General features: G+C 34.0%; 1 protein-coding gene across 1 annotated transcript; it reads left to right on the forward strand.

Annotated features, from left to right (window-relative positions):
* Positions 1-10,049: 10,049 nt before the first annotated feature.
* On the forward strand, positions 10,050-11,831 carry LOC147410505 (sugar carrier protein C-like). The gene is made up of 3 exons (XM_086441899.1): positions 10,050-10,372; positions 10,523-11,152; positions 11,256-11,831. The coding sequence occupies exons 1-3, from the start codon at positions 10,064-10,066 to the stop codon at positions 11,712-11,714; spliced, it is 1,398 nt and encodes a 465-aa protein (XP_086298025.1). The 5' UTR covers positions 10,050-10,063; the 3' UTR covers positions 11,715-11,831.
* Positions 11,832-12,726: the final 895 nt, after the last annotated feature.

Genomic DNA, 12,726 nt, shown 5'->3' on the forward strand with positions numbered 1-12,726 from the left:
GTGAGTAAAAAGATCAGATGTTGCAAGATCAAAACTACCAATACGATGAAAATCCCAAAAATGAATCGATGTGCAAAAAAGGTAGAAAACCGGACCTTAATAGGCCTTGAGGGTAACATTGGTAAATAAACATAAAAAAACATAAAAGTAGAAAAGGCCGCCAAGAATTTCTTTCGAATACCGTCAACCAACCCAATCACACATTTTCGTATAAATCTTTCACGTCACTTCCTCAAGTTATTGAAAACAAACCTTACGAACTTTGGGGATGAGTCTAAAGGATCTAGGAAAAGTTGAAAATAGGTCCACATCATCGGTTTCACCTTTACCTCGATGAATATAAGATGTTCAGGTCTAACCTACTTATGTCATAATCTTGCCTAATTCGAATAACTTTGCAAACCAAAAATAATTTACTTGTTTTCTTTCAACTTTCTTTTAAGAGATTTAAAAATCCAAAAAAAAAATCTTAAAACCATCAAAAATCTATATTTTTGGCCTAAAAGGAAAAATCTAGAATTTGTAACAAAACAACAATTTTCTAAATTAAAGGTAGATATATCTGAGGCCAATAATACCAAAAAACTATTAATGTCAGATTGTAGCTACGTCTCGAAGTCTCATTATCACTCAGTCCGGTACCTCTCAACATCGCTACGTCTCGAAGTCTCATTATCACTCAAAGCGACATTCAAACGATTAATGTTAGATTGTAGCATTTGCTCAGACTGTACCCAGATATGCTCGATACGATGGTGATCTACTCAAAGCTCCTCAATCCGATCATGATAGTCGTGGATGCGAGAAACATGTAAACTAATACAGAAACTAGGAGTAGGAAGAGGATGACTAACCATCAAATCTCTAAGCCAGAACTAGTACCGAATGAAATCGTGAGATGCAAATATAGGAGCATAGAAAATCTCTCGTTCTACCCAAGCCTATAAAGTCGATCTCGTAAATGGGTGTTTGAAGAGTCAAAATCCCCAATCAAGTCACTAAAGTCCTCAGAGCAATGAACTCCCTAAATGTGACCAAACTAACGAAGGACTTGGAACAAGAAATAGTGCATAGACTTTAACAAACCATTCAAGACTAAGAATCGACAGTTTCTAAAAGATAGAGAAGGCTGAGTAGAATGTTGGAAAGGGCCTACCCATCTAATCATACTTTCATCGACAAACTGAAGATAAGTGTACCAGTTCTCTTTCCCAATCACAAAGAGCGGATAATCTCTTGTTGACATCATGGAAACCAAGTTGGCACTATAAGAGAAATGATGCTCAATTGCTTCGATAGAGGAGAGATGATCAAAGAGTCAAAATTGCATCAAATTAGGGAAGTAATCAAATAATAACTAAAACAAAGTTTTAAAACTAAAAAATTCTATTCAGAAATTTACAAAATAAGTTTTGAAAAATATAATAAGTGTGTTTTGTTTTTTACTTGCAAAAGGGGTGCACACCTCGAGAAAAAATGACGTCTCTCAATAGCATAAGTTGTCAAAGCTCTATAGAGCTCAGCAAGAATCATCAGAGCTAACTGACCACCTTCAAGAACTCAAGTGATTATGCTTATCAATGAGGGATCCACTAGGTTATCTCCTTTAGGAAACAATATTTGGTTCACAACCATAAGAGACAGGGCATTAAATCGGATATCCAGCTTAGCACCTGAGAAAGTATGTTCAAAGTTATAGGATTTTAATAACCAAATTAAGGTAGAATCCCCATTTAACTTCTTTAGCTTAAAGCGACAAGTTCCAAGAAAATGGACTACCTTATTTCGATAGCTAGGATGTAAAGGAGGGAAAAATACCTTATAAGAGGAGTATAGCCCAAGGATCATCTCAATTTTTTTGATAGTTGGTGTAAGTTTATACTCTTCGAATTGAAATACATTAGAATCTGAAATCCAATACTCGATCATAGCTTCAATCAAATCTCATTTCACCTCCACCTCATATAAAGAAAAAAAAAAACAAACCCTAACTTGTTCTCACCAATCCATCTCAATCTTTCATCTATGGACATAGATTGAATCCATTGAGTTGTATGATTCTCTTTAATAGAAAACCGATTCAGATTGAAGAAAGCAAGACCCGAGACATTGGATTTTCACGATCTTGGTACCAGTCATTCGTGAATAATTGGTGTGCTCCATCTTTGATTCAAGGTAAATGAGTTACAAATCTCGGAAGAAGAATAACAAGTTTTTTTTTTTTGTTGAGAAAAATCCAAATTTTTTTCGTGCAAAAGATCAATTTTCGAGCTTTAAAACACGAAAATTTTTTTGGTCCTTACCTTACCTACATACTGGGGCAATATTTTGTTTGGCCATTGGTAACCAACAACCAAAACAAATATTTTGCCTGGCCATTGGTAGCCAACGACTAGAACAAAAAGAAAGGAAAATGATGCTTTGCTATTTCTTTGTTAATTTGTTCATAAATTCCCCAAGGAGTGCCCTCTTTTCACATTTTTGGACCTAACCTGTCAATTTTGCAGAAAATAGGCATTTATGGAAATGTGCATTCAAAAGGCAAGGCAGGTGAAAACCAACGAATTCAGCTCTAATCTCATAGATTCAATGAATTAAATGACAAATCGAAGAAATTCAGAGATTACCACCTGTCTTATAAAAAAAATTGAGGTAAAAAGGCAAATAATCAGATCAGTTCGATCACAATTGGTTGCAAATCTTCAAATCGTCATAAATCAGATGTAGTAAATGAAATTAGACCAAGGCGACTTACCGCAAGTTGAGTTCACTTTATGAGTCTAGCTAAGAAGTAAAAATCTAAAAATTCATGGATGAGGCCCGTACAAGCTAAGGAGCAAGTAAAGTTTGGTTCCAAGCAAATAAGCAAAGTGAAGAATTCGATTTTAAATTTGTTGAAAAATGTTCTGGTATGAAGATAACCCATGACTGGGCAAAAAAAAAAAAAGCTTAGCTGTACCTCACCCATAGCCAAAAGAAAAAAATCTATAAAAAAAAAAAGAAGAAGTTTTCTTGGTTTAATGCAAGGACATAAAACTCAAGAAGGAAAAATTGCTCGAAAAATCAAATTGAAGCACACAAAGAATATATAATTAAGAGCAATAAATTCTCGTAGATGAATCGAGCAGTGTCTTGCTTGTCAAAGATGTGACATAGTGATGAGCTTGAGGTCCTTCAAAAGGGCAAGCATTTAAACCCAAGTCCACCAAATATGCGGTGTAGTGGTAAGAGCTTGAGGTCCCTTGAACGACATGCATTCAAAACCCAGGTCACCTTTTAACAAACAAGATTCAAGTAAAATTCTCTTCACTTCATCTGTATGTGCAATCATCAGGAAATTCTTAAATTAAACCCAGTCTCGAAAAGTCTTATCAAATCTACCTACAAAATCAACTTTTACTAAAGTGAACACAGATTGAAATCCTTATTTTTAAAGTTATCTTTTTTATCAAATAGTTTCAAGAGCCCTACATAGTGCCAGGAAACTTGTTCTTTTTGAAAGTTTTGGGAGTCATACATCGAGCCAAGAAGCCTAGAATTTTAGTTCTAATCCTTGTCAGGTCTAGAGCTTGGGAAGATCGACTCTTTGTTTTAATAGATTCAATCTGAGTTCACTAAAGTGAAAGACGAACAAACAAGCAAGCTCGAGCTTGACTAGACAAAAAGAGAGTTTGAATCAATGTCTTTGTGATTCGCTATATGCAACTCTAACAAAGAAGGATAGCTATAGATACCCTATATTTGCCTAGATCGAGCCCAAGAACACCAAGGACCTTTTGAGAAGGGATTTGACTCAAGTCAATGTTTAAGTGGTCGCAAAAACCCTACGTTGAACAACAAATAATTATATTTTTATGATTTTGGCCTAGTATGGAGGTAACTAACGGCCAGGCTTAATTTTTAACCTAGCTATCGGCTACCAATGGCCAGAATAATAAAATAGGCAGTATGAAGGTAACCAACAACCATGCTTAATTTTTTAGCCTGGCCAAAGGTTACCAATGGCTAGAAGAAATCTTCACATAGTATAAAGGTGACCAATGGCCAGAAGGAAAATTTGCGTTGACCATTGGTCACCTAAGGCCAATTTTGTTAGGCAATTTTGAATCCCATGTGTTTTCGAATTTGTTAAGGGTTAATTACCCTTTTAAGCCTTATTTTAATTATTTTTTTCTCAAGAAAATATTGTCAATTTACTTTTTTATCCTTGTTTTATTTACCTAAATAATGCTTTTATCTTTCTTTTTAGTAATTTATCAAATCCTCTAATTAGGACTCTAGTCTTGGTTGGTCCCAATTTGAAGTCAATTACGTCATTAACCTTGGTTTGTTAAAACACATTAGAGGCAAATCCTCCTTCTAGTTCTTCTACATTCTTCATCATTCAAAGAGCTTTCATGGCATTCAATGTTATATGATCAATGTCTAAAGTTTTTGACTAAATTAGTTCACCCAAAAGAACTCTATAGAATTTGTGCCTAATGAGCAACCTATCCTAATTTTGACTAAAAAAGCTAAAAACCTTCAACCTAATTACGTACCATTTGAGTTGTTTCCTTCACAATTGACTCTAGGTCAAGGTCTTAGGACCATTCTAGCCTTCATCAAGAATTCTATAGAACATTTAAATATATACCATCATACCCATTGATGATCAAGATTTGTAAGATCGAACTAGAGGATAAAGACCATCAAGGCTAAGGTTAGAAGATGAAAATGACTCTTTGCATGGAGGTTTTATTGAAAATATTGAGAACTTCAAGATTTGGGACAAATTTATCCCCAAGGGTCTCCCAAACTCCTATAAATAAGACATTTTTTCAAGGCAAAATGGGAGGAGCTCAAAAAACTAAAATTCTGTCCAAATTGCTCACTAAAGCATTCTAGCCTTCCAAAATTATGCAAAAATCTATTCTCAAACCTCCAAAGAACTCCAACTAAGAAGAAGAAAACCAAGGTGAGGTTGAACCGTCCTTTCTCCCTTTTCAAACCTTCTTCTCCTACTTATCCCCTTCTTTTCCATTTAAGCAAGTTTATATTCATACTTTATTTTCTTATAATGATGTAGATCTTGGACTTGTTCTTGTGAGGCTTGGAGGTGGAGAGTAGGACCTCCTAGAGGCAATCTCCTCCTATAAGTCCTCAATAAGCTCTCAAGAGCATTATAGTAGTTGTTTATACTTTTTAGCAATCTTTAAATTCCTAGAATAGTTACTTTACTTTCATTGCAATCTAAATTCAATGATCGATTTTGTTTTTTTTTTTTCTAATGGCTTAACAGCTAGAGAGTAATCCCTTTTTGACGTAATTTTTTTTTCTAAGTCCATTATATGCATACACAACATGCACACATATCACTTTGTCTTTCTTTAAAATAGCTAAGGGTCAAATGTGTGGATCTACCTAGATCTACACTTAATGCTCTAAGCTAATAAAAGCAATCTCAAAGTGTTGGACACTTCTTAAAAGCTAAACCAACAAAAAAAAAAAAAAAACTCTAAAATTAGTACATAATCATCTAAAAGAGTCATTTGGATTCAAGAATGTGAAATCATCATTGATTCTCACTAAAATGCTAGGCTAACAAAAAATTCCTGCAAGCACATTTTTATATTTTAACTTGCTCATTGGTCCAATGTCTTAGTTTCTTAAGGATAGACTATAGTTGCCTGATGTCTTAATTTTTTTTTTTTTTTAAATCAATTTAATATCCCAAAACCTTACTTATGGTCATATATTGGTAACCATTTTAGGATAGGTGAGATAAGGTACCTAACACCTTCCTTGTCCCTCAACCGAACCTCCTAACCTTAGAAATCTAGGTAGACCATTTCCTTTTATCTTTTTGAGACAACTTTTTCCAAGTATCCATTCACACTTTAATTGAATGGTGGCGACTCTTAAACCCATATAGATGTGAAAGCGCCCTCGATTCGCGGGGTGCGCGGATCCGCTTTTGACCTTTGAGGTTTGGGAGTTGCCACCTAGTTATTACGGTCTAGGAATCGAACATTGACTCGAAACAGATAAATAAACAACTAATCTACTAAAATATACGGGTCCAGGGATCGCGTTACGGGGTTGGAAGGTATTAGGCACCAATCCCGCCCGGCAAACGCCAGTCTCTACTAATTTCCAAATAAAACTACATTGCTAACAAGACCTAAATAACAATAAAAAATAAAAATAGTCACATTTTTCGAATGCAATGGTTTTGTTCCCTCATATATGATAGAACAACTCTTTGTACAGTATTCATCGCTTCGTTCTGTTGCCGGATCTGATTTCTGATCTCCAAGTTGAGGTATCTTCTTCTTGGATCTGTGAATTTTTTAATTTTTTTATGATTTTAAGGTGTTTTAGAAGGATTTTTGGGTGTTTTTTGAGCTAAAGTTGGAGTATGGATGTTAGGTAAGGAGTTGGGACTTCAAAAAAGGGATTTATGAGAGGTTAGAGAAGCTTTTTGACTTACTTTTCTTAGGATTTATTCTTGGATATGAAAATAAGTTGTAGAGACCCCCTATTTATAGATTTTTTTAAATGCTTATTTTGATAGAGTTAATGTTTAATTATAATTCTTTTAGAGAGAGTTATTATTTAATTATAATTGTTTTAGGTAGAGTTATATTTTAATTAGAATTATTTTAAATAGAGTTATTATTTAATTATGATTATTTTAAATAGAGTTATTTTTTAATTAGGATTGTTTTAAATAAAGTTATTATTTAATTAGAACTCTATTAGGATTTTGACTTTTAGGCTAACTTGATTGATTTTAAGATTTTGACTTTAGTTTTACTTGATTGACTTTAAGATCTTGACTTTAGTCTTACTTGATTGACTTTAAGATTGACTTTAGTTTTACTTGATTGACTTTAATTTCTTGACTTTAGTCTTATTTGATTGAATTTAAGACTTTGACTTTAGTCTTACTTGATTGACTTTAATATCTTGACTTTAGTTTTACTTGATTGACTTTAAGATTGATTTTAGTCTTACTTGATTGATTTTAATATCTTGACTTTAGTCTTACTTGATTGACTTTAAGATTTTAATTAAGATTTCACTTTACATTAATTAATGTTTTAATTATTAATTTCAAAAATTTTAATTATTAAAATTATAAAATTACCGGTTTACCCTCGGAGAGGACTTTTTACGTTTTAAGTCGGTTTTTAATGTTCCAAGATGTTTTGGAATCGATTTTTCATAAGGAATTCAATGGGAATGTTGGTTTTTATAATTTATGAATTTTTTTTGTGCAAAATAGTCGTGAACTTTATGAGGGGTATTTTCGTAATTTTGTCGAATTATGTGAAAATTGGCAAAATTATTTATTTGGTTTCGATTTGTTATTTTATGTGTTTGAAACGGTTTTCCTAAGCGTAACCTAGGCTCTAATGATGTTTTAAGGTTATGGGTATTTTGATAATTTGGTCATATTTTAGTGATTTTTATCGTGAAATTTCTTTTTGTCTGAGAAATGACGATTTCTATGTTTTTGGGATTATATTTTCTTAGCGTAACGTGGTTTCTATAGTTTGGTTAGTTTGAGATACCTCATCCGGATTTCTGAAACATATCTGGTAATAAAATAATGCATTGGAATAAACATCCATCATTGGGAACCATTGCAATCGGGTTGACGAGTTGATTAATCAGACAAATGCAAAAATGGGGTGTCTACAGATGAGATCAAAGGTTTTGAAACCCGTGTATCTATATAGGTAATGTTCAGTTGCCAAAGAGCTAGACCAAGTGTTTTGTCATATATGAGCTAAAAGTTTCGAAATGAATTGATTTTTTGTATGGATAATCTCCATGGTGAGGGAGTAAAAAAAAGTGAATTAATGTTTTTCTTTTAACATTCATCAAGAGACTAATACTATTTTAAGTAAATAGAAACTGATGCCACAAGTCACTAAATTGAGCGTTTGGCATTTTTTCAATGTAAAAGAAACATATATTATGTTGATACTTTAAATAAAAAAAAAAAGGCAAAATACAGTAAGGGCTTAAGGGAAGTGTTAATCCCCAATATATAAGGAGAAGAAAGCTTTGAGAAGCCCCTTAAGTTGAATCCCTCTACATGTGAAAAGTCCATAGAGGGTTGACAAGTAGTTGCAATTTTATCTTATAATCATTTAGTCCTAAAAATAGTGTTTCCAAGGTTCTCTTAGGAGATTTTTTAAATTGATGTGTCTCGGCCTCTTAGAACCAACTAATCCTTGGGGCACGTGCAATCTCCTCTTCACACATGCACCAGGTAGCTTCTAGAATAAATCCCTGAACTTGGGCAACAAGGGGGTTTGAACTCAAGACCTCTTTTTTTTTTTTTTTTTCAAGGGAGGCCCTAGCCATTGCGCACAACACCTGTTGTTGTTGGTTAGGTTCTCTTGGAGTTCTGACAACTCCAAGGGAGTTTTTGTGATAAAAATGTACCGGTGAGGTCGTTAAATTTCCCTCTAAAGTTTAAAGTTTTAGAAAAAAAAACTTTCCTAATTAACTTCAATGAGGATAGTAATTTCTTTCCTCACCATCTTGTGGTATTCAAAACCATGCGGTGGATGCCACGTAGTTGTAAAGGACAAATTTCTACGAATTTGATAAATTTTTTTTACTTATTTCACAATTGAAATTTAATTTAAATTTGGGATTTCCTTATTTCACCATGGGGTGGATGCAACACCTTGGATCAAGCTCAAAAAAGATATACTTTTTTTTTTTTTTTCATCTTAGTTTTTTCATAAAATTTAGAAGGGTTTATAATCCACATGGACCTATGAACCCTTAGTAAGGCTAGCCTGTTTCAAAGTTTTAACCACAGAGATTTGTGCTATGGATAATTATTGGCTTATTTAAGTTAAGCTTCCTAAATTAAAGACAGGTCAACAATTATTTTTTTAAAGATTAAAAAATGGAAAATGCTGAAGTAACATTAAAATTGAAATCGATTCTGACATTGGTGATGTGGATGTATGTATGGAATCATAGATACTTTTCATCAAGATAAGAATGGCTATGTGAGCACCTCCACATCAGCAATGTGAGAATCAGTGTCAATTTTAATGTTACTCCAGGACGACTCTTTATATTTTTAGAGTTAAAGAGTTGTGCTAGAGTAACATTAAAATTGACACCGATTCTTACATTACATTGCTGATTTAGAGATGCACAAATAGCCATATATGTTTTTCACTTGTATCTCGATGAAAAGAATCTATGATTTCATACATACATCCACAAGATGTCAATTTAATGTTACTCTAGCATTTTCCCAAAAAAAAAAAAAAAAAAGAAAAGAAAGCTCTAATTTACTTTTTTATTTTTTTGATTTGGGGGTGGGTTGAAACTTGAAACCAATAAAAGTTATCCGACTGGGCCGCACATCAGAATAGCTACCATGCCCAGCACTAAGAATGAATCGGGTCAAATCCAGCCCGATACCTAGTCAAACCGAGTCCATATGGGACAAGCCCAAAAAGTAATCATAATTCATAAAGTTGAGATGTTAGAGATTAATTAATTAATCATGTTTTCACTGAGAATCATACTAATACGAATCAGAATAGAGTTCCGGACATAGAAATTCGAAATCAGAGTAGGAATAGGAATAGGAATACGAATAGGAATTAGAGAGTAATTATAATTAAGAATGGATTGGGATAGGAGTTTGTATAAATATGTAGCTCCCCTTCATTACTTTTTCATCATTCACGTTTCACTCTAGAAATAACAAATAAAAAATCAAAATCAAAATAATTCTTCTCTGAAAGTTAAGAAGGAGTAGAGATCTTGATCATCAATGGCTGGTGCTGGTTTTGTTGATCCACCCCATAATGGTAATGGTAATGGTGGTGGACTGGGTAAGAATTATCCCGGGACAATGACATGGTTTGTATTCATCTCTTGTTTCATTGCTGCTTGGGGAGGTTTGATCTTTGGCTATGACATTGGCATTTCTGGTAAGAAATATTTAAAATATTTTTTAATTTAAAAATTTTAAAAATTTATTAATCTCTTACATGAAATTTGGTGATTTATAATAGGTGGAGTTACATCGATGCATCCTTTCTTGAAAAAGTTTTTCCCTTCTGTGTATGAGAAGGAGATGGATGACATGTCAACGAATCAGTACTGCAAATTCAACAGCGAGATTCTGACGTTGTTCACGTCGTCTTTGTATTTGGCGGCTCTTGTTTCTTCGCTTTGTGCTTCGACAATCACGAGGAAGTACGGACGAAAGATTTCAATGCTCTTTGGTGGTTTAATATTTTTTGTAGGAGCAGTGATCAATGGTGCTGCTATCAATATTAGTATGCTCATTCTTGGTCGTATCTTGCTCGGTGTTGGTGTTGGACTTGCTAATCAGGTAATAATATTCTTCTTCAAATCAATTTAATGCTTTTTGATCTTTTTAGTATATATTTGATAACAATAATCTTCGCCAAAAACTTGTACATTTCAAAATACTAATTATATGATGAATATCTATATATCTAATGCAAATGTTTGTTAATAGTCTGTGCCACTCTACCTCTCGGAGATGTCACCGAACAAGTATCGTGGTGCCCTCAACATCTTCTTCCAGTTGATGATCACAGTTGGTATTCTAGTTGCCAATCTTGTGAACTATGGTTCAGATAAGATCAAGGCTGGTTGGGGTTGGCGTTTGAGTTTGGCTCTTGCTGCAGTTCCTGGTGCATTTATTACTCTTGGAGCTTTTGTTTTACCCGATACACCAAATTCCATCATTGAACGTAATAATCCTGAAAAGGCAAAACAAATGCTTCAAAAAATCCGTGGCACCGAAGATGTTAATGATGAGTTCAATGATTTAGTAGTTGCGAGTGAAGTTTCGAAGAAGGTGGAACATCCATGGAAAAATATCCGACAAAGGAAGTATAGGCCACATTTGGTGATGGCCATATTGATTCCTTTTTTCCAACAGATCACTGGTATAAATGTGGTCATGTTCTATGCCCCTGTACTTTTCAAGACCCTCGGTTTTGGAAACAATGCCTCTCTTTTCTCCTCTGTAATCACTGGATTAGTAAATGTCGTTGCCACTTTTGTGTCGATATATCTTGTCGATAGGAAGGGAAGGAGGTGGCTACTTCTGGAGGGTGGGATTCAAATGTTCATCTTTCAGGTATAATTAATTATTGTTATTTTATCTAGTTATTTTTATTAATTATCTATAATAATTAACGTATCTTATTAATTTTTATTTATTTATGTGATCTTGTATGCAGTTATTGGTTGGAATTTTGATCGCGGTTAAGTTTGGAACTGACGGTGTGGCGACTATAGGCCCAGGTTATGCTGCTATGGTGGTTGTATGCATATGTGTCTATGTTTCTGGGTTTGCGTGGTCATGGGGTCCGTTGGGGTGGTTGGTTCCTAGTGAGATATTTCCTTTAGAAATTCGATCAGCTGCTCAAAGTATCACTGTTGCAGTAAATATGTTGTTCACCTTCTTGATTGCCCAAGTGTTCCTTCAGATGCTCTGCCACATGAAGTTCGGCCTCTTCTTCTTCTTTGCTGCTTGGATGGTTGTGATGACCATCTTTGTTTGGGTCTTTTTACCTGAGACCAAAGGTGTACCAATTGAAGAGATGTGGGGTGTTTGGAAACAACACAAGTTCTGGGGAAAGTACATTCCTGATGACGTGATCGACACGAATAAACCCCCAGCGGTACTGGATGTCTAAGAAGAAACACAATTTTTTCTTGAATTCTTGTCTTTTGTTTTTGCTCTTAATTATAGGTATATATGTATTCTCTTGTTTTCAGAGGAAGACTAGTTAGTTATGTTAAAATTAATGTTCTAGTTTTCTTTAATATGTCAATATGAGCTTGTCTTAAGTATTTTGAGAAGGAAATATTCAATAATGTTTGCTAGTTTTGATTTTGTTTTTGGTTAAAATGGTTTTAATTTTACACTTATCCTTGTGATGCAAATTGTTTAACCAACCAATAAAGATGAGGGCTTCAACCTAGGCCAGGACGAGTATTATACCCCTTGTGACTCACATTTGCAGAGTTTTGTAGCCATGAATCACCTCCATGCTCTTTCACTGCTCACATCATAAAAAAAATAAAAAATGTGAAAATTTTGGCTTGATCCAAGGTTTTGAAAGGGTTTGGATCCTCTGCAAAAATATTTTTTTCCTGAAGTAGCTTGTAGTGATTTTTATACAGAGGAGATAGGGTCATATTGAAAATTAAAAACACTAGTCCTCTAATTTTCAGGTCATAGATTATATATTTTTTCATTTAAAAAAAATGCTAAAACTACTATTTTTTTAATCATTATCAACGATTTTAAAATGAGTCGTGATAAAATGACTCGCCAGGTGGCATACTCAATTGACTCACTGACATGACAAGTTTGGAAAACGTAGATCTATATCCCTCGGTATACACGATTACACTTTCCCATTAAAAAAATGTATCCCAAGGGAATTGTGTATCCCTAGGTAAAAAGATTTACGGTATCCAAACTTATCCATGTCAGTGAGTCGATTGAGTACGCCACCTGGCAAGTCATTTATCAGGACTCTTTTAAAATAGACGGTCAATGAGTTCCAAAATTTAGATGGTAAAAATTTACAGTCATCTAGACGTGGTGATATGTTAAGCGTCTACAATAACTACAGAGAACTTCAAGGAAAAACCATTACAGAGGATCCGCTCCCATTTTGAAAATGGATAGCTACTAAC

The sequence above is a fragment of the Akebia trifoliata genome, chromosome 1 (genome assembly GCF_017979445.1).
Source record: "Akebia trifoliata isolate Shusen 1 chromosome 1, ASM1797944v1, whole genome shotgun sequence".
In the NCBI taxonomy this organism is placed as follows: Eukaryota; Viridiplantae; Streptophyta; class Magnoliopsida; order Ranunculales; family Lardizabalaceae; genus Akebia; species Akebia trifoliata.